The sequence below is a fragment of the Macaca nemestrina genome, chromosome 9, assembly GCF_043159975.1.
Source record: "Macaca nemestrina isolate mMacNem1 chromosome 9, mMacNem.hap1, whole genome shotgun sequence".
Taxonomy (NCBI): Eukaryota; Metazoa; Chordata; class Mammalia; order Primates; family Cercopithecidae; genus Macaca; species Macaca nemestrina.
Genome location: NC_092133.1, coordinates 131,789,637 through 131,815,764, shown reverse-complemented (window position 1 = coordinate 131,815,764; position 26,128 = coordinate 131,789,637). Strand labels below are relative to the sequence as shown.

The 26,128-nt window shown below is 46.9% G+C and overlaps 1 protein-coding gene across 4 annotated transcripts in view; it reads left to right on the top strand.

Annotated features, from left to right (window-relative positions):
• Positions 1-410: 410 nt before the first annotated feature.
• Positions 411-26,128, top strand: part of LOC105490650 (dehydrogenase E1 and transketolase domain containing 1) — a 54,521-nt gene continuing 28,803 nt past the window's right edge. For 2 of the 4 annotated variants that reach the window (XM_071070488.1, XM_071070486.1), the window contains exons 1-7: positions 412-655; positions 10,914-11,069; positions 14,111-14,322; positions 17,397-17,591; positions 18,847-19,116; positions 21,723-21,894; positions 24,292-24,490. In XM_071070488.1, coding sequence (XP_070926589.1) covers positions 502-655; positions 10,914-11,069; positions 14,111-14,322; positions 17,397-17,591; positions 18,847-19,116; positions 21,723-21,894; positions 24,292-24,490 — 1,358 coding nt within the window. In that variant the 5' untranslated portion in view covers positions 412-501. Of the gene's footprint in view, positions 656-10,913; positions 11,070-14,110; positions 14,323-17,396; positions 17,592-18,846; positions 19,117-21,722; positions 21,895-24,291; positions 24,491-26,128 lie in introns of all 4 variants that reach the window. The other 2 variants (XM_071070489.1, XM_071070487.1) reach the window with 2 other exon arrangements.

The following is a 26,128-nucleotide window of genomic DNA, read 5'->3' as shown; positions in this document are numbered from 1 at the left end:
GGGGTATTGGTTTTCCAACTGCCCCAAATAACCTTTCCTTTTTGCGTCCCTTGGTCTCAGTTCTAGCCACTTCCTATCCACCCTGTGGCTAATTTGTCCTTTCCGTAACAGACCCCTTAGATTGTGTCTATGAGGTTGGGCACAGGCGTGATGGGTGAACACTCCTGGCGGGAGACTGCAGGCACTGCAGCTACATCCAGTTTCGTACCGAGAGCAGGTACCGCACCGCGGGACACTTACTTGCCCCGTCCTGGGCTGGAGCAGAGCGGTCTCAGCCGCCGGCACCGCCCTGGAGTCCCGCCCCAATCCTGGGCGAGGCTTCGCTGTGAGCGCCGCTGCCATGGATTGGCTTCGAGGGTCCGGCCCCTCGGCCAATCAGTCGCGGGGGAGTTGTCTGGGGGCGGGGCTCCGGCCTCCTCGTTGAGAGTCCCGGATTTACCAGGGCCGGTGGGACCACCTCGGGCTCCCGCCTCAGGGTCCTGGACAGGAGACCCGGTGAACATGGCCTCTGCTACTGTGGCAGCAGCACGACGGGGCCTCGGCCGGGCTCCCCCTCTCATCTGGCGCGGCTACCAGACCGAGCGGGGCGTTTACGGCTACCGGCCGAGGAAGCCCGAAAGCCGCGAGCCCCGGGGCGCCCTGGAGCGTCCCCCAGGTCGGGGATAGGGCCTGGGCGGTGGGAGCGGGGGCTGGGACGCAGAAGCATCATCCCCTGGTCGATTTGCGGTGGGGTGTCGGGGTCGGGGAACCGGCCGCCGGCCTGAACGCGCGGCCAGTGGGGAGGAGGGGGAGGTGAAGGGAGCAGAGGGTAGGTGTGGGTGCTTAGTGTCGGTCATCCCCCGTCCAGCCTCTGTAACTGAGGATCCTTGAGGTCCACGCTTGGGTGGTCTTCCCATCTTGCTGGTCCGGACCTGGTTTTGGAAGAGCTTTTCTTTCCTTTGTTGGAAACGTGTGAGAAAGTCTTTTTTTCTTTTTCTTTCCTTTTTTTATTTTTTTTTTTAGACGAAGTCTCGCTCTGTGGCCCCGGCTGGAGTGCAGTGCTGCGATCACAGCTGCCTGCAGCCTCGAACTCCTGGGCTTAAGCTATCCTTCCACCTCAGCGTCCTGAGTAGCTGGGGACACAGAGGGACGACCAAGCCCGGCTTTTTTTTTTTTTTTTTTTTTTTTTAGTAGAGATGGGGTCCCACCATGTTGCCCAGGCTGATCTTGAACTCTTGAGCTCAAGCTAATCCTGCAGCCTCGGCCTCCCAACGTGTTGGGATTACAGGCTGAGCCACTGCACCCAGCCTAGAAAACCAACGGAGCTGTGGGAGAAGTAAAGTTTTAATCTCCCAAGGGTACATTTCCAGGACCATCTCTGAGGATTTTATGTGAGCAGGTGGGGGGTCCAAGACTGCACTGCTTGGGAGAAATGGGCAGTTAGTTCCAGTCTTGGAAGACAGCATGATATTTATTATGTATTTGTCTCCTTGTAGCTAGTCTGTTACTTTAATTTTAGAGTTTAAGTCTTACCTGCCGAATTTGGAACTATGTGCTGGTGGGGTTTCTTTCTTTTCCTTTTAGCCACTCTGTTGACACCTCGGTATGTGCTGGTGGTTTTAATGAATTAACAGTCATGAATGTCAGTTTTTGGAACTTCTGTTGTATGCTCATTTGCGAGACTAATTTTGAGTATTTGATTTATGCCCTAAAATTATTGTGTCATTATTTGTCCTCACGGAGTAGAAGATACTTACAGATTGATTATTAGAGGAAAATCATTTGGCATCTTTGATCTGATTATTAGATTAATGTTGAAGATCCCCTCCAGCATCTGGGCACCTGACCTTTGAATCTTCCATCAGTCACACACTAGAACTTCAATATTGTGCTCCTCACCTCGGAGGGCATTTAAAATAAATCTCATATCTCTGTCTCTCTCTCTCTTTTTAATCCTAAAACATAGTCTGGCTTTGTCGCCTAGGCTGGAGTGCAGTGGCACGATCTTGGCTCACTGCAACCTCCGTCTCCCGGGTTCAAGCGGTTGTCCTGCCTCAGCCTCCCGAGTAGCTGGGATTACAGGCACCTGCCACCTCACCCAGCTAATTTTTGTATTTTTAGTAGAGATGGGGTTTCATCATGTTGGCCAGGCTGGTCTCGAACTCCCACCCTCAAGTGATCCACTGGCCTTGGCCTCCTAAAGTGCTGGGATTACAGGTGTGAGCTGCCGTGCCTGGCCAGGAGGGTACCTCCTTTTTGCAGAGCCGAAATCCCCTTCATGTCTACTTGCTCATTAGGGAGCTCCAACTTGACCTCATCTTTCTCCTGGGCATTCCTGAAAGTGACGAGAAACAGTGAACATACACTCCTGAGCTACAGGTTTCAAGGGCATGCAGTCTGCCTCAGTTTCACCAAATGTTTTGTCCTATAACATAACACTGCCCATCAGCTTTCTAGGTGGAAATACCTGTGTTGTTGGCACCCATTGCCTGTCTGCTAAGTCAATGCCATATGTATTTTTAGGCTCTGTTAGGGCAGCCACCCCCCTCTTGTACCAAATTCTGTGTTAGATTGGATGAGTTCAGGTGCTGTGATATACAAAGAGAAGGAATATCTTCTTTCCTTCCCCTTAAGAGCGTGACCCAGAAGTTGCATACATTGCTGCTACATCTCATTGTCCAAAACTTAGTCACATGGCCACCAGGTTACTGGGAAGGCTGGCAAGTGGCTCTTTATTCTGGCTGGCCATATACTAGGCTCTCTATTACTATCAAAGAGAGGCGAGAATGGAAGTTGGGAATCATAGAAGTGTCTGCCATAGAGGTATTATAGTAATCTGGGATGAGCAATCCACCTATATCTTTTTCACCTCATATTTCACATCAAAAAAATTTTTTTTTTAATTTTATTTATTAGGTCAGGCACGGTGGCTCATGCCTGTAATCCCTGCACTTTGGGAGGCCGAGGCGGGCAGATCATGAGGTCAGGAGTTCAAGACCAGCCTGGCCAACATAGTGAAACCCCATCTCTACCAAAAATACAAAAATTAGCCAGTGTGGTGGCAGACGTGGGGCCGGGTGCAGTGACTTACGCCTGTAATCCCTGCACTTTGGGAGGCCGAGGCAGGCAGATCACTTGAGACAGGGTCTTGCCATGTTGCCCAGGCTGGTCTCGAACTCCTGTCCTCAGGTGATATGCCTGCCTCGGCCTCCTAAAGTTTTGGGATTATAGGCATGAGCCACTGTGTCCAGCCCCAAATAATTTATACTTCCTAAGGAATGAAAAGAGGGTTCTATGTACGTAATTTATTTGTGACATATAGTATATTCTCATTTTGTATGTGCAGGCATAACATTAGTTATCAAGTATCTTTATATGTTGGGCAACATATTAAACTATTACTGTTTTATTTTTAGTTTTTGAGATGAAGTCTTGCTATGTCACCTAGTCTGGAGTGCAGTGGTGCAATCACAGCTCGTTGCAGTGTGCCCGGTTCACGGGTCTTCTTTCTTCATATGTTTATCTTCTTCAGATGTTTATCACCGCGTCCGGTTCACTGGCCTTCTTTCTTCATATGTTTATCTTGGCTAAAATAAATGTCTACACAGGTGACCACATCATTCACTAAGACTTCCCTTGTATTAAGGCTTTAAAGAGATACTGAGGCTGGGCATGGTGGCTCATACCTGTAGTCCCAGCACTTTGGGAGGCTGAGGTGGGAAGATCACTTGAGGCCAGAAGTTCGAGACCAGCGTGGCCGACTTGGTGAAACCCCATCTCTACTAAAAATACAAAAATTAGCTGGGCCTGGTGGTGTGTGCCTATAATACTGGCTATTCAGGAGGCTGAGTCAGGAGAATCACTTGAACCTGGGAGGCTGAGGTTGCAATGAGCTGAGATCACGCCACTGCACTCCAGCCTGGGTGACAGAGCAAGACTCTGGCTCAATAATTAATTAATTAATTAATTAATTAAATAGATATTGAATTTGCCCCTAGTAACCTTTTGGATGGCAGTGGTTTCTCTAGTTACAATTTGACCCATGGTGAGTGTTCTTTGTAACTAGATATTTGTAACAGCTTGTACTTTCACCTCTGTAAACCTCAATTTCCAAGGAAACTCGAATTTATTTATCAACAATGCCAATTTAAAATGGAGGTGGGTTTAGGAGTAGTGATTCATGGGTGTACTTTTTTTTTTGAGATGGAGTTTTGCTCTTGTTGCCCAGGCTGGAATGCAGTGGCACGATCTTGGCTCACCACAGCCTCTGCCTCCTGGGTTCAAGTGATTCTCCTGCTGAGTCAGCCTCCCGAGTAGCTGGGACTACAGGCATGCACCACCATGTCTGGCTAATTGTGTATTTTTATTAGAGATGGGGTTTCTCTGTGTTGGCCAGGCTGGTCTCGAACTCCTGACCTCAGGTGATCCACCCACCTCGACCTCCCAAAGTGCTCGGATTACTGGCATGATCCACCGTGCCCGACCTGTTTTTTTTTTTTTTTTGAGACGGAGTCTCACTCTGTCGCCCAGGCTGGAGTGCAGTGGCTGGATCTCAGCTCACTGCAAGCTCCGCCTCCTGGGTTTACGCCATTCTCCTGCCGCAGCCTCCCGAGCAGCTGGGACTACAGACGCCCGCCACCTCGCCTGGCTAGTTTTTTGTATTTTTTTTTAGTAGAGACGGGGTTTCACCGTGTTAGCCAGAATGGTTATTTGTGTTTTTGAGACACAGTCTCACTCTGTGGCCCAGGCTGGAATGCAGTGGGGTGATCTTGGCTCACTGCAACCTCTGCCTCCTGGGTTCAAGTGATTCTCCTGCCTCAGTCTCCTGAGTAGCTGAGATTACAGGCATGTGCCACCCTGGCTAATTTTTGTATTTTTAGTAAAGATGGGGTTTCACCACGTTGGCCAGGGTGGCCTCAAATTCCTGACCTCAAGTGACCCACCAACCTCTGCCTCCCAAAGTTCTGGGATTATAGGCATGAGCCACCGCACCCAGCTCATGAAAATATTAGCTCTTGTACTTTTTTTTTTTGGACAGGTTCTCGCCCTGTCGCCCAAGCTGGAGTGCAGTGGCATGATCTTGGCTCACTGCAACCTCTACCTCCCAGGTTTAAGAGATTCTCCTGTCTCAGCCTCTTGAGTAGCTGGGACTACAGGTGCTCACCACCATGCCTGGCTAATTTTTGTATTTTTAGTGGAAACAGGGTTTCACATGTTGGCCAGGCTGATCTTGAACTCCTGAGCTCAAGCCATCTGCCCTCAACTAGGCTTTTCTGAAGGCAGCAGTCTCTGGCTAGCTGTTTTCTCATAAGCTGTCTCTGAATTCCAAATTTCAAAATCTGGAAAAGCTCAGTCTGGCCCAGCTTGACTCAGCCTGTCCAGCAGCAGGGCAGACTGGAGTAATGCATGCATGCCCACCGGGCCCCACGACTTGGCATGGGAGGGTGCAAAGTGAGGGAGAAGAAGCTGATTCAGCTCTTCTACTCTGAATTTGAGGGCTCTGAAAAGCTTTTATCATGAAGTGTGACTCTTGATCTCAGGACTTCATTCAAATAATGACAAATATTTCTTGAGCATCTAGCATGCCTTTATAGAGGAGTGCAGGCGTGTATCTGCTGTTGTTTTCTCTATTCTCTCTGGCTTCATTAGGGACTTAAACATCAAATCTAATTCCTGTGACCTTTTGCAGATATTACGAACAGTAAATTGTTCGGGCAGTATTATGCCTAATGTAAAGGTATTCATTTTTCTCTTACAGAAATTCTTGCATTTCTGCAGTAATAGAAAGTTTTGTTTTTGTTTTGTTTTCTTTTCTTTGAGACACACTGTGTTGCCCAGGCTGAATGCAGTGGCACAATTACAGCTTACCATAGCCTCAAACTCCTGGGCTCAAGTGATCCTCCCACCTCAGTCTCCTGAGTAGCTGGAATCACAGGCACGTGCCACCACATCCAACTAATTTTTGTTTTTTTTTTCTTTTCTTTTTTTTTTTTTTGAGAAGGAGCCTCAGTCTTGCTCTGAGCCCTTGGCTCACTGCAAGCTCTGCCTCCCGGGTTCACGCCATTCTCCTGCTTCAGCCTCCCAAGTAGCTGGGACTACAGGTGCCTGCCACCATGTCCGCTAATTTTTTTGTATTTTTAGTAGAGACGAGGTTTCACCATGTTAGCCAGGATGGTCTTGATCTCCTGACCTTGTGATCCACCCACCTCGGTCTCCCAAAGTGCTGGAATTGCAGGTGTGAGCCACTGCCCCCGGCCAATTTTTGTATTTTTTTGTAAAGACAGGGTCTCGCTCTGTTGCCCAGGCAGATCTCAAACTCTTGACCTCAATGGGTCCTCCTGCCTCAGCCTCCCAAAGTGATTACAGGTGTGAGCCACTGTGGCCATCCAGTAGTAGGAAGTATTTTATGAATAATTCTATTTCTGTGCTCTCATTCTTTTAAATTTTATTTTTATTTATTTATTTTTCTATCCTTCCAGGGAAAAAGAATTAAATCTTTTAATTTCATTTTTTGTTATGAAGATAATACAGTAGAAGTACATTTTATCTACAGCATTTGAAATTGGAACTTGATCAGTTAATTCCATTTATTTTTATTTTGCTTATTTTTTTTTTACTTCTTTTGTTTTTTCTTTTAAAACAATTTTAACAGAGTGAGACTCCGTCTCAAAAAAAAAAAATAAATAAAGCAATATGAGTGCAAAAATCTCTAGATTTTTCTGATTTCTCCCCCTAATATTTTACTTTTTCCCACAGCAACAGACTTAGGGACAAATAGAACTGATTGTTATAAGCACGAAGTCAACTGATGAGAGCAGAGTGAGACTGTCTCAAAAAAAAAAAAAACAAACAAAAGCTTTATTGCACATGTTCACTGTGGAAAACTGCGAGAATACAGTAAGCAAAAAATAACAAATCTGCCTGGGTGTGATGACGTGCACCTGTAATCGCAGCTACTTGGGAGGCTAAGGCAGGAGGATCTCTTGAGCCTAGGAGTTTGAGTACAGCCTGGGTAATATAGCCAGACCCTGTTTCTTTCTTTCTTTCTTTCTTTCTTTTTTTTTTTTTTTGAGACGGAGTCTCGCTCTGTTGCCCAGGCTGGAGTGTAATGGCGCAACCTTGGATCACTGCAACCTCCGCCTCCTGGGTTCAAGCGATTCTCCTGCTTCAGCCTCCTGAGTAGCTGGGATTATAGGCATCTGTGACCAGGCCTGGCTAATTTTCTTGTTTTTAGTGGAGACAGGGTTTCAACATGTGGGCTAGGCTGGTCTCAAACTCCTGACCTCAGGTGATGAGATCACCTTGGCCCACCTTGGCCTCCCAAGGTGCTGAAATTACAGGCATGAGCCACTGTGCCTGGCCATTCATTAAGTCTTGAGGCTTTTTCATCAATCATTCTTCTATAATACTATTTTTTTAATGACCGTCAGCACTTTGAGATGAGTTAGTGCCATTGCTTGTCCCTCAGAGGACGGGTTTATAAAGAGAGAACTAATGATAGGGAGATGTCAGTGAAGAATGAGGAGGGCCTACCTTTGTCTTCACGATTGGAGGGTGTGGGTGAGGGCCACTGAGTAGCTTCACGTTGTACTCGTGCTCTCTGGGGACAGCCAAGTTCTGATTAAGCCCAGGAGTGTGAGGAACGTTCAGAGAGGTTTGTTTTTCATGAAACAGAGCACCAGAGATCTCGGTGGAAGGAGCTGGAGACAGAGAGGGAAGGGGTTGGAGACAGGGTTGGTGGAAGAAAACCCTGCCGGAAGAAATGGCAGTCTGAGGGAGCATGGGTTGCCAGGGTGGATGGAGGATGTGCCTGACACGAGAGAGGGCTTCCTCTTTCTGCTGGTGCCAAACTGCTCCATGTCTCATATTCTTTGGGGCAAGGAGGGTTATTTTTTATTTTATTTTATTTTATTTTTTTTGAGACAGAGTCTCGCGCTGTGTCACCCAGGCTGGAGTGCAGTGGCGCGATCTCGGCTCACTGCAAGCTCCGCCTCCCAGGTTCATGCCATTCTCCTGCCTCAGCCTCCGAGTAGCTGGGACTACAGGCGCCCGCCACCACGCCCGGCTACTTTTTGTATTTTTAGTAGAGACGGGGTTTCACCATGTTAGCCAGGATGGTCTCGATCTCCTGACCTCGTGATCCACCCGCCTCGGCCTCCCAAAGTGCTGGGATTACAGGCTTGAGCCACCGCGCCCGGCCTAGGAGGGTTATTTTGTGCCAACTTCTGTGTCAGTATTCTAGCGTACCATTAGCAGCCCGGCTAGCCAGTAGTTAGAAATAGAAGCAGTGGGCCGAGCGCAGTGGCTCATGCCTGTAATCTCAGCACTTTGGGAGGTAGAGGTGGGGGGATCACGAGGTCAGGAGTTCGAGACCAGCCTGACCAACATGGTGAAACCCCGTCTCTACTAAAAATATAAAAAATTAGCCAGGCGTGGTGGCATGTGCCTGTAATCCCAGCTACTCAGGAGAACTGAGATGGGAGAATCGCTTGAATCTGAGAAGCAGAGGTTGCAATGAGCCACAATCGTGCCACTGCACTCTAGCCTGGGCGACAAAGCAAGACTCCATCTCAGAAAAATGAAAACAAAACCAAAAAATGACCTACAAAAATTAGCCAGGCGTGGCGGCATGTGCCTGCAACCCCACCTACTTGGGAGAGTGAGGCAGGATAATCGCTTGTACCCGGAAGTTGGAGGCTGCATTGAGCTGAGATTGTGCCACTGCACTCCAGCCTTTTTCTCAAAAAAAAAAAAAAAAAAAGAAAAAGGAATAGAAGCAGTGATCTCTAGGAGATGACATGGGTTCTTCTCTAAGGGGATGTTTTCTTTTTTTCTTTTTTGAGACAAAGTCTCGCTCTGTCACACAGGCTGGAGTGCAGTGGCACCATCTCGGCTCACTGCAACCTCCACTTCCCAGGTTCAGCGATTCTCCTGCCTCAGCCTCCACAGGCACGTGCAGCCACATCCGGCTAATTTTTGTATTTTTAGTAGAGATGGGCTTTCACCATGTTGGTCAGACTGGTCTTGAACTCCTGACCTCAAGTGACCCACTGGCCTCGGCCTCTAAGGGGATGTTTTCAGTATGGCTGCTGGTTTGCAGTGGGAATGGGGGTTACCCTGTAGGTTTGCTATTGTTCTTGTACCACTAATCATGAGTTGGGGGGAGATCGCTCAGAGAGAAAGTAGACTGAGAAGGTGGCCTTGGGCAGAGCTGGGGAGTACCAATATTTTATGTATTTTAGTTTTTAGAGATGGGATCTTGTTTTCTCACCCAGGCTAGAGTGCAGTGGTGAGATTCCAGCTCACTGCAGCCTCGAACTCCTGGTCAGCCTCTTGAGTAGTTGGGATTATAGGTGTGCACCACCATGCCTGGCTACCAATATTTAGAGATGGGCAAAGAGAAGTCCCCCAAAAGTGACTGAGGTTGAGTAGCTCTGGAGTTAGAAAAAAAACCACGTTCCTGCAATGCTGTAGAAGAATATGTACTTAAAAGGAGAGAGTGGGGGCTAGGCGCAGTGGCTCACACCTATAATCCCAGCACTTTGGGAGGCCGAGGCAGGTGGATCACAAGGTTAGGAGATCCAGACCATCCTGGCCAACATGGTGAAACCACATCTCTACTAAAATACAAAAAATTAGCTGGGTGTGGTGGCACGCACCTGTAGTCCAGGCTACTCAGGAGGCTGAGGCAGGGAATCACTTGAACCCGGGAGGCGGAGCTTGCAGTGAGCCGAGATTGCGCCACTGCACTCCATCCTGGGGGACAGAGCGAGACTCCTTCTCAAAAAAATAAAAAAATAAAAGATGAGAGTGGCCTACAGGGACATGCTTTAGACATAGTCTATCTGGATTTTAGCCACAAACATAAAGCTTTCCTACTTCATATGACAGTAATTGAGAACTTGAATAAGGTTCAAAATAGAACCCTTAGCAATTTGTAGGACTAACCCCCAGGCTGAAATCAGTTCATTTCCTGGGATGGTTTGATTCATTTATTTGACCTATTATGGCTCCACCTACCTGCTGTATTAGTGCAAACACATCCTGTGTGTGTTCAGTACCTCTCTGTTCTTTACTCACTAAACCTGCTCCAAGTAAAGAAATGTGCTTTGGCTGGGTGCAGTGGCTCACGCCTGTAATCCCAGCACTTTGGGAGGCCAGTAGTTAGAAATAGAAGCAGTGGGCCAAGCGCAATGGCTCATGCCTGTAATCTCAGCACTTTGGGAGGCCGAGGGGGGTGGATCATGAGGTCAGGAGATCGAGACCATCCTGGCTAACACGGTGAAACCCCTTCTCTACTAAAAATACAAAACGTTAGCTGGGTGTGGTGGTGGGCGCCTATAGTCCCAGCTACTCGGGAGGCTGAGGCAGGAGAATGACTTGAACCTGGGAGGCGCAGGTTGCAGTGAGCCAAGATTGCACCACTGCACTCCAGCCTGGGTGACAGAGTGAGACAATGTCTCAAAAAAAAAAAAAAAAGTTTGAAAATATGCTAACAATTGTCTCTGGGTTCTGAAAATAACACAAAGTGTAAAAATGTGTTTCTTGGCCTTCTTTGGGAGGCCAAGGTGAGTGAATCACTTGAGCTCAGGGGTTCAAGACCAGCCTGGGTAACATGGTTAAACTCCATCTCGACCAAAAAAAAAAAAAAACAAAAATTAGCCAAGTGTGGTGGTGCATGTCTGTAGTCCCAGCTACCCGGGAGACTGAGGCAGGAGGATCACTTGAGCCTAGGTTGCAGTGAGCTATGATGGTTCTACTGCACTCCAGCCTGGGCAATAGAGCAAGATGCTGTCTCTAAAATAAATAAATAAATACATAAATAAATAAATTAAAAGGTGTCTAGAGCTGTAAGAGCTTCTTTGAAAAGCTGATTTTTGTGATTTGTAGTCATCTCCTAAACTGTTTGTATTTTTAAATTTTCCCCAATTTAGTTGACCATGGCCTTGCCAGGTTGGTGACAGTATATCGCGAGCATGGTCATAAAGCTGCCAAAATCAACCCCCTCTTCACCGGGCAAGCCCTGCTGGAGAATGTGCCTGAAATCCAAGCCCTGGTGCAGACACTGCAGGGACCCTTCCACACGGCAGGTATGGCTTCTGCACAGCAGGTGGGAGCTCGGAGCTGCATACCAGGCCTGGCTCCTGCCTCTGTTCTTGAAGAAGCAGCATCCCCGCTGGAGCTGAGGCTCCCACAGGTGTGAGGAGACCCAAGGGGGCACGTTGAGGTACGGTCAGGAAGGAGCATTCTTGGGATTCTAGAAGTTCTGAGGAGGCTTGTTTTCTTAAGGTTCAAAAACATTGAATTGGCTGGGCACAATGGCTGACACCCATAATCCCAGCACTTTGGGAGCCCGAGGTGGGAGGGTCATTTGAGCCCAGAAGTTTGAGACCAACCTGGGCAACACAGTGAGACTGTTGCTACAAAAAAAAAAAAAAAAAAAAATTAGCTGGGCATGGTGATGCACACCTGTAGTTCCAGGCACTCCAGAGGCTGAGATGGGAGGATCACTTGAGCCTGGGAGGTCAAGGCTGCAGTGAGCCTTGATCATGCCACTGTACTCCAGCCTGGGCAACAGAGTGAGACCCTGTCTGAAAAAACAAACAAAAAAAAAAACCATGAGCTCTAAAGTGCTATATGCTTAGTATATGTCAATTTGTTCTCAAAACCACTCCCAAAAGTAGTCATTGTCCTCTTTATTTTGTAGATGGAAAAACAAAGAGAACTTATATAACTCATAGCTGCTCAGTGGCAGAGGTGGGGTGAAATCCAGGGCTGCCTCCATTCCAAAGCTTGCCCCCCTCATTCTATTTTCTTTCCCAGCCTGGGAACTTAGAAAAAGTTGGGCCTGCATCATCAGTCATGATTTCAGGGTCCTACCTCATGTTACTTTTTAAAGTTAATCTTGCAAATACCAAATTCTGATTGTGTGTATCAGTGAGTCATGTTTCAGTCATCTAATGCCGTGTAGTAAACTACCCCAAGATGTAACGGCATTTAAACCCTCAACTTTCATTTTAGCGTCTCTTAGGGTTCGGAGGGTTACCTGAGTTTTGCAAGGTGGTAGTTTTCTTTTCTTTTTTTCTGTTTTTTTTTTTTTTTTTTTTTTTTTAGACGGAGTCAGTCTCTGTCATCCAGGCTGGAGTGCAGTGGCCGGATCTCAGCTCACTGCAAGCTCCGCCTCCCAGGTTCACGCCATTCTCCTGCCTCAGGCTCCCGAGTAGCTGGGACTACAGGCGCCTGCCACCTCGCCCGGCTAGTTTTTTGTATTTTTTAGTAGAGACGGGGTTTCACCGTGTTAGCCAGGATGGTCTCGATCTCCTGACCTCGTGATCCACCCGTCTCGGCCTCCCAAAGTGCTAGGATTACAGGCTTGAGCCACCACGCCTGGCCCCTTTTTTTCTGTTTTTGAGGTGGAGTTTCGCTCTTGTTACCCAGGCTGGAGTGCAATGGTGCTATCTCAGCTCACTGTAACCTCCGCCTCCCAGGTTCAAGCGGTTCTCCTGCCTCAGCCTCCCGAGTAGCTGGGATTACAGCCATGTGCCACCACACCTGGCTAATTCTGTATGTTTGGTAGAGACGGAGTTTCTCCATGTTGGTCAGGCTGGTCTCGAACTCCTGACCTCAGGTGATCTGCCCGCCTCGGCCTCCCAAAGTGCTGGGATCACAGGCATGAGCCACCGTTCCCGGCATAAGGTGGTAGTTTTCTCTCTTTTTTCTTTCTTTTTTGAGACGGGCCTCCAAAGGCCCTTTTCTTGAACCCCTGCAGAAAGAACTGATTCCTCAGTTGAACCTCTGCAGAAAGAACTGATTCCTCAGCGCCTCATAAAAGCAAACGAGTTAATGTGGTAAACATTAAACGACATGATTAATGACTCAGTTGGAATATAGTGGTGATGCATCTAACTTCCTCAAAAGACCAATACTTTAAATCTTTATATACCAAAAAAAAAAAAAAAAAAAAAAAACCAATAAACTTTGTTGTAAGAAACCATAAGCCAGAGGTGTCCAATCTTTTGGCTTCCCTGGGCCACACTGGAATTAGAATTGTCTTGGGCCACACATCAAATATACTAACACTAATCATAGCTAATGAGCTAAAAAAAAAAATCACAAAGAAAATCTCACAATGTTTTAAGAAAGTTTATTCATTGTGTTGGGCCACATTCAAAGCTGTCCTGGACCACATGCAGCCTGTGGGCTGCGGGTTGGACAAGCTTGCTAAGCAATATAAAGTAAAGGTTGGGGCCGGGTGTGGTGGCTTATGCCTGTAATCTCAGCACTTTGGGAGGTGGAGGCAAGAGGATCACCTGAGGATAGGAGTTTGACACCAGCCTGGCCAACATGGTGAAACCCCATCTATCCTAAGAATACAAAAATTAGTCAGACGTGGTGGTGTGCACGTGTAGTCCCAGCTACTCGGGAGGCTGAGGCAGGAGAATCACTTGAACCTGGGAGGCAGAGGTTGCAGTGAGCCAAGATCGTGCCACTGCACTCCAGCCTGGGCAATGAGCAAAAACTCCATCACACACAAAAAAGAAATTACTGTAGAATCAAAACTTGGCATAAAGCAGCAGCAGGCTCTGTCTTTGTGAAGGAAGTGGGGTTTTTCCCCCCTCCTAGTTTTACTACTTCATGACCTCTGACCATATTTTTAGTTTTTTTCTTTAGAAAAAATCTAGATAAGCATTAATAATGACCCAAGTTATTTATTTATTTATTTATTTTGGGACGGAGCCTCGCTCTGTCGCCCAGGCTGGAGTGCAGTGGTGTGATCTTGGCTCACTGCAACCTCTGTCTCCCGAGGTTCAAGCGATCCTCCTGCCTCAGCCTCTCAAGTAGCTGGGACTACAGGTGCACGCTACCACACCTGGCTAATTTTTGTAATTTTAGTAGAGACGGGGTTTTCCATATTGGTCAGGCTGAGCTCGAACTCCTGATCTCAGGTGATCTACCCGCCTTGCCTCCCAAAATGTTGGGATGACAGGTGTGAGCCACAGCACCTGGCCAATAATGACCCAAGTTATTAAGAATAAAGAACTCTGTGTTGAAGTAATTATTTTGGTATGTTCCAGAATTAACTTGCCACATGATTATATTTTAAAATGACCCCTTTGATTGTATTTCACAGGATTATTGAACATGGAAAAGGAAGAGGCCTCACTTGAGGAAGTGTTAGTCTATCTCAATCAAATCTACTGTGGGCAGATTTCTATTGAAACCTCCCAACTTCAGAGCCAGGAGGAGAAAGACTGGTTTGCCAAGCGGTTTGAGGAACTGCAAAAGGAGACGTTTACCACAGAAGAGCGAAAACATTTGTCAAAACTAATGCTGGAATCTCAGGTAAAAAGGAGCATCTAGGCTGGGTGCGGTGGCTCACACCTGTAATCCCAGCACTTTGGGAGGCTGAGGTGGGCGGATCACCTGAGGTCAGGAGTTCAAGACCAGCCTGACCAACATGGAGAAACCCCATCTCTACTAAAAATACAAAAATTAGCCAGGTGTGGTGGTGTATGCCTGTAATCCTAGCTACTCGTGAGGCTGAGGCAGGAGAATCACTTGAACCCAGGAGGCAGAGGTTGCAGTGAGCCAAGATCGCGCCATTGCGCTCTTGAACAACAAGAGCAAAACACAGTCTCAAAAAAAAAAAAAAGGAGCATCTAATAGCAAGGGCGTAGGTCAGCCTCACTGTCTATAAAGATATGGAGCCTGGCTGACATAAAGAAACCCCGTCTCTACTAAAAATACAAAAATTAGCGAGGGGTGATGGTGCACACCTGTAATCCCAGCTAGTCAGGAGGCTGAGGCATGAGAATCCCTGGAGCCTGGGTGGTGGAGGCTGCAGTGAGCTGAGATTGCGCCACTGCACTCCAGCCTGGGTGACAGAGCAAGACTCTGTCTCAAAAAAAAAAAAAAAAAAAAAGATATATAACTACTGAAGAAAGGGAATTGAGCCATTAACTCTGAATTTAAATCCCTCATTACTTCAACACAATGGATCATATAACACACATACCATTTTATTATTTTATTTTTCCTCAAAGATCCTTGTTCTGAGCACAACACTTTATTCTAAGTAGCAAAATGTTGGTTGCCAAAATATCGACCTATTGGCTCTCCTCAGAGTCAAAATACTTCTCGTGTATGTGTCTACTTCTACTCACTCTATAAAAGATGACAAGATCCTTAAGACCTTACTTCTGACTGGGCACGGTGGCTCGCGCCTGTCATCCCAGCCCTTTGGTAGGCTGAGGTGGGCCTATTGCTTGAGGTCAGGAATTTGAGACCAGCCTGGCCAACATGGTGAAACCCCGTGTCTACTAAAAAAAAAAAAAAATACAAAAATTAGCCTGGTGTGGTGGAGCATACCTGTAGTCCCAACTACTTGGGAAGCTGAGGCAGGAGAATCACTTGAACCCAGGAGGTGGAGGTTGCAGTGAGCTGAGATCGCACCACTGCACTCCAGTCTCGGCAACAGAGCAAGACTCTGTCCAAAAAAAAAAAACAAAAAAACCAAAAAAACCCACATAGTTCTTACGGTTTTATTTCTTTTTTTTTTAATTTTTTTTTTTTTTTGAGACAGAGTCTCGCTCTGTCGCCCGAGTAGCTGGGATTACAGGCACATGCCACCACACCAAGTTAATTTTTGTATTTTTAGTAGTGACAGGGTATCATCATGTTGGCCAAGATGGTCTTAATCTCCTGACCTCATGATCCGCCTGCCTTGGCCTCCCGAGGTACTGGGATTACAGGCATGAGCCACTGCACCTGGCCTTTAAAAAACATTAAAAAAAAAAATGTATTTCAAATTTCTTTTTTTTTTTTTGAGATGATTCTCCCTGTCGCCCAGGCTGGAGTGCAGTGGTGTGATCTCAGCTCACTGTAACCTCTGCCTCCCACGTTTAAGCCATTCTTCTGCTTCAGCCTCCCAAGTAGCTGGGACTACAGGTGCTGCCACGATGCCCAGCCAATTTTTTGTATTTTTAGTAGAATGGGGTTTCGCTGTGTTAGTAAGGATGGTCTCAATCTCCTGACCCCGTGATCCACCCCCCTCAGCCTTCCAAAGTGCTGGGATTACAGGCGTGAGCCACCTTGCCCAGCCTAAAATGTGTTAGCCAGGATGGTCTCGATCTCCTGACCTCGTGATCTGCCCACCTCAGCCTCCCAGAGTGCTGGGATTGAGGGGTGAGCCACCGCGACTGGCCTAAAATTTCTTTTAATATGTAAGAAAAAAGTCTTAGCCAGGCGCTGTGGCTGACGCCTGTAATCCCAGCACTTTGGTTTGGGAGGCTGAGGTGGGCTTAGCATGAGGTCAGGAGATCAAGACCATCCTGGCTAACATGATGAAACCCTGTCTCTACTAAAAATACAAAAAAATTAGCCAGGCGTGGTGGTGGGCGCCTGTAGTCCCAGCTACTCGGGAGGCTGAGGCAGGAGAATAGCATAAACCTGGGAGGCGGAGGTTGCAGTGAACCAAGATCGTGCCACTGCATTCCACACTGGGTGACAGAGTGAGACTCTGTCTCAAAAAAAAAAAAAAAGTCCCGATACCAGGACATACTGTCACCATTCAGGGCTATGTATAGTTGCAGTTCTTGAGACAGTCTTGCTCTGTCACCCAGGCTGGAGTGCAGTGGCACAATCTCGGCTCACTGCAACCTCCGCCTCCTAGGCTTAAGCAATTCTCCTGCCAGCCTCCTGCGTAGCTGGGATTACAGGTGCATGCCACCACACCTGGCTAATTTTTATATTTTCAGTAGAGATGGGGTTTCACCATGTTGGCCAAGTCTTGAACTCCTGGCCTCAAGTGATCCAACCACCTTGGCCTCCCGAAGTGCTGGGATTACAGACATGAACCACCATGCCTGTCCTGGTCTTAATTCTTAAGAACCGAAGGTACTTAAGTTCAGAACTTAACTTGAGATGATCAAAAGATGACATGTGGAAGAGAGGCTCAATACAAATGAATGGAAGTGAACCTCCATCAGGGCTGTGACCAGGACTCTGGAATGTCAAGATGACAAGAAGCTCCTTCCTAATAGTTTGGGTAGTTGGATAGTTTGCAGCCTTGATTCATACCATAGAACCCCCTGTGAAAACGGGTACTGGGAAGAGGCAGCAGAAATCTAAGGCCTGGCTTCCAGTCCAGAAGAACATACATTCTAAGGGGGTTTCCTTGGGGTGAGTTATTCTGCCACGAAGGTTATTCTCCTCGGCCCCTCCTGCTGTCCAGGATCCTTGGAAAGCCGTCCCGCTGTGTCCCTGTTACGTCTCTCTCCAGGATATGCAGTAAAGTGCCATTGTTGTGGCCACTTGGGGAGTGTGGGGCTATCTCACAACACACACAGACTTATCTGCCTTCCACTGGAGAAGCTGGCTGTCTCCTGGCAGCTCATGTCTGACATGATGTTCTGCAGGAGTTTGACCACTTTCTGGCCACCAAGTTCTCGACAGTGAAGCGATATGGAGGCGAAGGGGCTGAAAGCATGATGGGCTTTTTCCACGAGCTGCTGAAAATGTCGGCCTACAGCGGAATCACTGATGTCATCATTGGGATGCCCCATAGAGGGAGGCTGAATTTATTGACAGGCCTTCTCCAGTTCCCTCCAGAGGTAAGGTTACTCGCTGTGTTTCTCAGTAGCACTGTAAGATTGATGGTAACAGAATAAAACTGCTGGTTTCATTCTGCTGATAAATGATGGTGATGGTGATGGCCGGGCACTGTGGCTCACACCTGTAATCCCAGCCTGTTGGGAGGCTGAGGCAGGAGGATGGCTTGAATCTAGGACTTGAGACCACCCTGTGGAACAAAGTAAGACTCTGTGTCTACCAAAAATAAAGTAAGTTAGCCAAGCATGGTGGCACACACCTGTGTTGCCAGCTACTCAGGAGACTGAGGCCAGAGGATTACTTGAGCCCAGGAGTTTGAGGCTGCAGTAAGTTAGATCTCACCACCGCACTCCAGGCTGGGCAACAAAGCAAGATGCTGCCTGAATATCAATACATTTTAAAAAGTAAAACTCATGGTGATCATTCCTTTTAAGAAGTCAACTAAGCCTGGGCAAGGTGGCTCACACCTGCAATCCCAGCACTTTGGGAGGCTAAGGCAAGAAGAGTGCTTGAGCCCAGGAGTTCAACACCAGCTTGGGTAACCTCGCAAAACTCTGTCCCTACAAAAATAAAAATTAGGTGGCATGGTCTCTACAAACATAAGAATTAGGTGGTGCACCTATGGTTCCAGCTACTTGGGAGGCTGTGGTGGGAGGATCTCTTGCATCCAGGAGATGGAGGCTTCAGTGAACTGAGATTGCGTCACTGCCCTCCAGCCTGGAAGACAGAGCCAGATCCTGTCTCAAGAAAAAAAAGAGCAAAGGCAACTAAGCATGTGAGCAGTTGGTCCAGGAGGTAGTTTAGACAGTTTAGTTAATTGACAGAGCTGGTATTTGGATTGGTTTTCCGTGTATTCTTATTTATTTATTTATTGAGACCTAATCTCACTCTGTCACCCAGACTGGAGTACAGTGGTATGATCTTGACTCACTGCAACCTCTGCCTCCTAGGTTCAAGTGATTCTCATGCCTCAGCCTCTCGACTAGCTGGGATTACGGGTGCCTGCCACCACGCCCGACTAATTTTTTGTATTTTTAATAGAGACGGGGTTTCACCATGTTGGCCAGGCTGGTCCTGAACTCCTGACCTTGAGTGATCTTCCCGCCTCAGCCTCCCAAAGTCCTGGAATTACAGGCGTGAGCCACCACTCCTGGCTTTAAATTTTCTTTTTTCTTGTGTGATTTCAACTCAGCACTTCTTCCCTAGTCTCCATTGTGATGAACGCCATTGTTTTTGTTTTATATGTATCCACAATAGCTGATGTTCCGTAAAATGCAAGGCTTAAGTGAATTTCCGGAGAATTTTTCAGCCACTGGAGATGTCCTGTCTCACCTGACCTCCTCTGTGGACCTGGACTTCGGGGCACACCATCCCCTCCACGTGACAATGCTGCCCAATCCCTCGCACCTGGAGGCCGTCAACCCCGTGGCCGTGGGCAAAACTCGTGGCAGGCAGCAGTCTCGCCAAGACGGCGATTACTCGCCAGACAACTCAGCCCAGCCGGGGGACAGGGTCATTTGCTTACAGGTACTTGGAGCTTCTGGAAGTGAGGCCAGAGGTGGGGAAAACTGGGAAGAATGTGTGGGTTGGGAGGGCTGAAAATAGATGGCTGACATTCGTGATGAAACTGAGATGACCTTTTGGAAAAAGATTCTGGGATTGTTTTAAAAACTAACAGGAGATTCATGAGGTTTAGTCTTTAGGCAACTGGCTTTAGCCTGGGGCTTCCACTGCTGTTTTCCTTGCTTGGCTTATGAATTAACTTAGGGGGCATGGGCTGGCAAACCTGCTCCTTCTGGGAGCACAGGTGTCATTATTTCTCTGAAAGGATGGCCCTCATGGAAACTTCGTGGTATCCATACTTGTCATGTAACAAGACAAGTGTGAATTTTTTTTTTTTTTTTTTTTTTTTTTTTTTTTTTTTTTGAGATGGAGTCTCGCTCTGTCACTCAGGCTGGAGTGCAATGGCGAAATCTCAGCTCACTGCAACCTCTGCCTCCTGGGGTCAAGTGATTCTCCTGCCTCAGCCTCCCAAGTAGCTGGGACTATGGGCGCCTGCCATCATGCCCAGCTAATTTTTGTATTTTTAGTAGTGACAGGGTTTCACCATGTTGGCCAGCCTGGTTTCGAACTCCTGACCTCAAATGATCCTCCTGCTTCAGCCTCCCAAAGTGCTGGGATTACAGGCATGAGCCACTACACCTGGCCTGTTTTTTTTTGCTTGTTTATTCTAAAATGAAGGCCTTTGGCATTAAGGCAAATAATACAAATTATCAGTGTGGTTCGTTCTTCTTCTACCCTCTCTCCAAGTTTTTGGTAACGCAACAAGTATCTTTTAGAGGTTTGAGCTGTGGTCATGTTTCTCCTATGAGTATTCATTTAAATACAAACCTTTAACTACAGGAGATAATGAATGCTGGATTTCAGAATCAGTCTTCAAATTCCACAGAAATAGATAAATATATAAGATAAGCAAATATTCTGTCTGTGAATAACCATGTTATCCTATGCATTTTAATTTTTCACAGGCCAGAAACTTGTAGTGAATAAATTGGGAGTAGGCAGAATTGGATTTAATTATGATATGGCCGGCTTGCCTGCCTGCCTTCCTTCCTTCCTTCCTTCCTTTTTTCCTTCTTTCCTTCCTTTTTTCCTTCCTTCTTTCCTTTTTCCTTCCTTCCTTCCTTTTTTCCTTCCTTCCTTCCTTTTTTTCTTCCTTGCTTCCTTTCTTCCTTCCTTTCTCCCTCCCTTCCTCCCTCCCTTGCTTCCTTCCTTCCTTTTTTCCTTCCTTCCTTGCTTCCTTCCTTTTTTCCTTCCTTCCTTTCTTCCTTGTTTTCTCCCTTCTTTCCTTCCTTCCTCCCTCCCTTTTCCCTCACTCCCTCTCTTCCTCCCTCCCTCCTTCCCTTCCTTCCTTCCTCTTTCTCTCTCTTTCTTTCTCTCTTTCTCTTTTTTGAGATGGGGTCTCGATCTTTCGTCCAGACAGGAGTTCAGTGGCGCAATCATAGCTCACTGCAGCCTCAAATGCCTGGGATCAAGCAGTCTTCCTGTCTCAGCCTCCCGAGTAGCTGGGCCTACAGGTGCTTGCCATCATACCTGGCTGATTTATTTTGTTTTGTGGAGACATGATCTTGCCAGGTTGGCAAAGCTGGTTTCAAATTCCTAGCTTCAAGCAACCCTCCTGCCTCGGCCTCCCAAAGTGTAGATATTACAGGTGTGAACCACTGCACCTGGCCTGATACGGTGCTTCTAAATAGAAATCTTGAAATCATTAGCCAGACATTCTGTTTACCTTTCACATAATTTATAATACTCTAAACTATTTTAATCTTTCATTTTTACCCAGTATATTGAGCTGATCTTAAGATCGACTTCTGAAATAAAAGGTGAAAATGCCATTTTCTTTAAAATAATGATAAACGAGGCTGGTCACTGTGGCTTATGCCTGTAATCCCAGCACTTTGGGAGGCTGAGGAGGGTAGATCACCTGAGGTCAGAAGTTCGAGACCAGCCTGACCAACGTGGTGAAACCCCGTCTCTACCAAAAATACAAAAAATTAGCCGGGTGTGGTGGTGCGTGCCTATAATCCCGACTACTCGGAAAGCTGAGGCAGGAGAATCGCTTGAACTCGGGAGACGGAGGTTGCAGTGAGTTTAGATTGTGCCATTGCACTCCAACCTGGGCGAAGGAGCAAGACTCTGTCTCAAAAAAAAAAAAATTAAAAAAAAAATAAATAAATAATTCCAACCTGAAAACCTAAATTTCTTTGTTTTTTTTTTTTTTTGAGACCGAGTCTGGCTCTGTGGCCCAGGCTGGAGTGCAGTGGCGCGATCTCAGCTCACTGCAAGCTCCAGTTCCCGGGTTCACGCCATTCTCCTGCCTCAGCCTCCCGAGTAGCTGGGACTACAGGCACCTGCCACCACGCCCGGCTAATTTTTTGTATTTTTAGTAGAGATGGGGTTTCACCTTGTTAGCCAGGATGGTCTCGATCTCCTGACCTCATGATCCGCCCATCTCGGCCTCCCAAAGTGCTGGGATTACAGGCTTGAGCCACCGTGCCCGGCCTTGAAAACCTAAATTTCTTAATCCCTTATGTTTCTTTTCTCTCCACCCCTCTCCTTGCCTCATGATTTAGGTCCATGGTGATGCTTCTTTCTGTGGTCAAGGGATTGTTCCTGAAACGTTCACGCTGTCCAATCTCCCGCATTTCAGAATTGGTGGGAGTGTCCATTTGATTGTTAATAACCAGCTGGGTTATACCACTCCAGCTGAAAGAGGAAGGTCTTCTTTATACTGCAGTGATATTGGTACGTAACACAGGGAGGAACTGATGTTGCTGAGGCCGATGTGAAATTCCCAGGGAAACCTCTAGTGCACACAGAACAATGAGCCTCACTGGTTATCCTTCATTTATTTCATTTAATTAATGAATTAATTTTTTGAGACACAGTCTTGCTCTGTCACCCAGGCTGTAGTGCAGCAGCACGATCTCGGCTCACTGCAACTTCTGCCTCCTGGGTTCAAGTGATTCTCCTGACTCAGCCTCCTGATGAGCTGGGACCACATGCTTGCACTGACCTGTTTGGCTAACTTTTTTTTTTTTTTTTTTTGAGACAGAGTCTCGCTGTGTTGCCCAGGCTGGAGTACAGTGACCTGATCTCAGCTCACTGCAACCTCCACCTTCCGGGTTCAAGTGATTCTCATGCCTCAGCCTCTCAAGTAGTTGGGACTACAGGCGTGTACCACCACACCTGTCTAATTTTTGTATTTTTAGTAGAGACAGGGTTTCACCATGTTGGCAGGCTGGTCTCGAACTCCTGACCTCTGATGATCTGCCTGCTTAAGCCTCCCAAAGTGCTGCGATTATAGGTGTGAGCCACCACGTCCAGCATATCAGTGTGATTCTTCAATCCAAGGAAGTAAGGATGGAGCCACAGTGTGCCATCTCAAATTTCTTATAACTGGATGGGTGATCTGGTACAAGTCAGAGATCAACACAATGAGTACAACACCAGAGTTGTTATCTCTAGGATATTCAAACTTGGAGTGCCCAGGGGCTTAGTGAAAAGGGATGTGTTCAACCACTAAACTTGGTGAAATAGTATAGTTAGAAACAAGATGTGAAGGTCGGGCATGGTGGCTCACGCCTGAAATCCCAGCACTTTGAGAGGCCAAGGCAGGTGGATCACCTGAGCTTGGGAGTTCGAGACCAGCTTGACAAACATGGAGAAACCCCTTCTCTAATAAAAATACAAAATTAACTGGGCATGGTGGCGCATGCCTGTAATCCCAGCTACTCGGGAGGCTAAGACAGGAGAATCCCTTGAACCTGGAAAGTGGAGGTTGCAGCGAGCCGAGATCAGGCCATTGCACCACTCCAGCCTGGGCAATAAGAGTAAAACTCTGTCTCAAAGTAAAAAAAAAAAAGAAAAGAAATAAGATGTGAAGAATCAAAGTCAGCTTCTTTTTTACCCATGGAAATTGGTAGGGTTTTTTAGTTTGTTTGTTTTGTTTGTTTTTTGTTTTTTTGAGAGTCTTGCTCTGTTACTCAGGCTGGAGTGCAGTGGTACAGTCATGGCTCACTGCAGCTTTGACATCCCAGGCTCAACAGAATCTCTCTCTTCAGCCTCCTTAGTAGCTGGGATTTACAGACACATGCCACCATGCACAGCTAATTTTTTTTTAGAGATGGAGTTTCACTCTTGTTGCCCATGCTGGAGTGCAGTGGTGCCATCTTGGTTCACCACAACCTCCACCTCCTGGGTTCAAGCAATTCTCCTGCCTCAGTGTCCAGAGTAGCTGGGATTACAGGCGTCCACTACCACGCCATTAATTTTTGTATTTTTAGTTGAAACAGGATCTCATCATGTTGGTCAGGCTGGTCTCAAACTCCTGACCTCAGGTGATCCACCTGCCTTGGCCTCCCAAAGTGCTGGGATTATAGGCGTGAGCCACTGCACCCAGCCACAGCTAATTTTTAAAATAATTTTTTGTAGAGATTGAGTCTCACTGTGTTGCCCAGGCTGGTCTTGAACCTCTGGTCTTATGTGATCCTCTTCAGCCTTCCAAACTGCTGAGATTACAGGCGTGAACCACTGCGCCAGGCTGAAATTGGTCGTCTTAAGAGAAAGACAGGGCTGTTATTACCCATTCCCAGTTTCACAGATTACAAGACTGTTTGATGATGGCAACTATTCTCCTTTTATACAAACAGCCTGGACTGGATGCCTCTTGGGCTTGTCTATGTGAATCCTTTATGATTAGTCTGATGAAGATGCTGAAGATCCATTCTTGAACTTCTTTGGGGAAAATTTATCTTTTTCTAGGGTATATCCTTTAATGACCCTTTTATCTCAGGGAGAAAGAGAGTAATGACAGTAACAAAATAAATATTAACTACTATGTACCAGGCACTGTTAGGCATTACAATTGTGTGTGCATTCACTCATTGAACCTTTGCAGTATCACTAAGAGATAGGAGCCCCTATTCCCGGTTTATAGATAAGGAGGCTGAGATTTGTAGCTTTACCAAGGTCACACAATAAGTCCCAGAGTTGGAACTTGCCAGCTGGTCTCCAAAGCTGGGGTTCTTAACCAAACCAGTATCTACCTGTGAGGACTGGGCTGTCTTTTGATGCAGGAAGTAGGGCTTAGAGAGGGCCAGTGTTAACTGTCCTGTTTCAGCTTGGTCTTCTGTCCTTCAGGAAAGCTTGTGGGCTGTGCCATCGTCCATGTCAATGGAGACAGCCCAGAGGAAGTGGTCCGTGCCACACGACTGGCTTTTGAATACCAACGCCAGTTCCGCAAGGATGTGATTATTGATCTGTTGTGCTACAGGCAGTGGGGCCACAATGAGCTGGATGAGCCATTCTTCACCAACCCCATCATGTACAAAATCATCAGGTACAATTATAAACCCTTGTGTGGTATGCTCCCTAACAATTAAAATACATATATATTTTTTTGAGATGGAGTCTTGCTTTGTTGCCCAGTCTGGAATGCAGTGGCATGATCTTGGCTCACTGTAATCTCCACCTCCCGGGTTCAAGTGATCCTTCTGCCTCAAGTGATCCTCTTACCTCAACCTCCCGAGTAGCTGGGATTATAGGCGTGTGCCACCATGCCTGGCTAATTTTCGTAATTTTTAGTAGAGACGGAGTTTTGCCATGTTGGCCAGGCTGATCTCAAACTCCTGACCTCAGGTGATCTGCCTGCCTCGCCCTCCCAAAGTGCTGGGATTACAGGCACGAGCCACCATGCTCAGGCAGGACACGAAACTTTCAGTGCTAAAGCTGACACAGTTCTGGGCTGGAGTGCAGGTGGCACAATCTCGGCTCACTGCAACCCCTGCCTCCCGGGTTCAAGCAATTGCAATTCATGTGCCTCAGCTTCCTGAGTAGCTGGGATTACAGGTATGCATCACCACGCCTGGCTAATCTTTGTATTTTTAGTAGAGACAGGGGTTTTGCCATGTTGGCTAGGCTGGTCTCGAACTCCTGGTCTCAAGTGATCTGCCCGCCTTGGCCTCCCAAAGTGCTGGGATTACAGGCATGGGCCACTGTGCCTGGCCTCACATACTCTTCACACTTCACATGGTTCCTCATTAAATAGACAAAGGGCAATTTAGAAACTCAGCAGATGGGAAGATTGAAGCAGGGGGAATTAAGCAAACCTCACCCAAATCTACTTACTGCAGTGTTGGCAGGACCAGAAATAGAACCTCAGCGATCCATTTCTACAAACCATAGCTGCAGACCTGCCTGGCACCTTGGTAAGAGGTAACTCAGAGGATTTTAGTGAATGTTCAGAACCATGCTGTCCAAGATGGAAACCACTAGCCATCAGTGGCTATTGAATACTTGAAAAGTGGCTAGTCCTGATTAATGTGCTATAAAGATAATACATACACCATATTTCAAATACTTAGCATGTAAAATATAAACCCAAAATAATAATTTTTAAATTTATTAGATATGGAAATGACAATATAATGAGTATATTGACTTAAATAAAATATATTATTGAAATGGTTGGGCATGGTGGCTCATACCTGTAATCCCAGCACTTTGGGAGGCTGAGGTGGGTGGATCACTTGAGGTCAGGAGTTTGAGACCAGCCTGGCCAACATGGTGAAACCCCGTCTCTACTAAAAATACAAAAATTGGCCAGTGCTGTGGCGTGTGCCTGTAGTCCCAGCTACTCAGGAGGCTGAGGCAAGAGAATCACTCTACCTGGAGTGGCAGACTTTGCAGTGAGCTGAGATTGTGCCACTGCATTCCAGCCTGGGTGACAGAGCAAGACTCAATCTCAAAGGAAAAACAAAAAGAAAAGAAATTAATTCCACCTGTTTCTTTTTACCTTTTCTAATGTGACTGCCAGAAAAATTTAAATTACTCATGGCTTGCATTTCATTTCTGTCCAGTGGTGCTGATTCAGAGGGTTAATGTGACAGAGGGGGAATTCGTTACTTTGGAACTTCGTTTTCTAGATACTAGGAAATAAAATAGATGCCCGTCCTCCAGCTTACTTCCTTATATATAT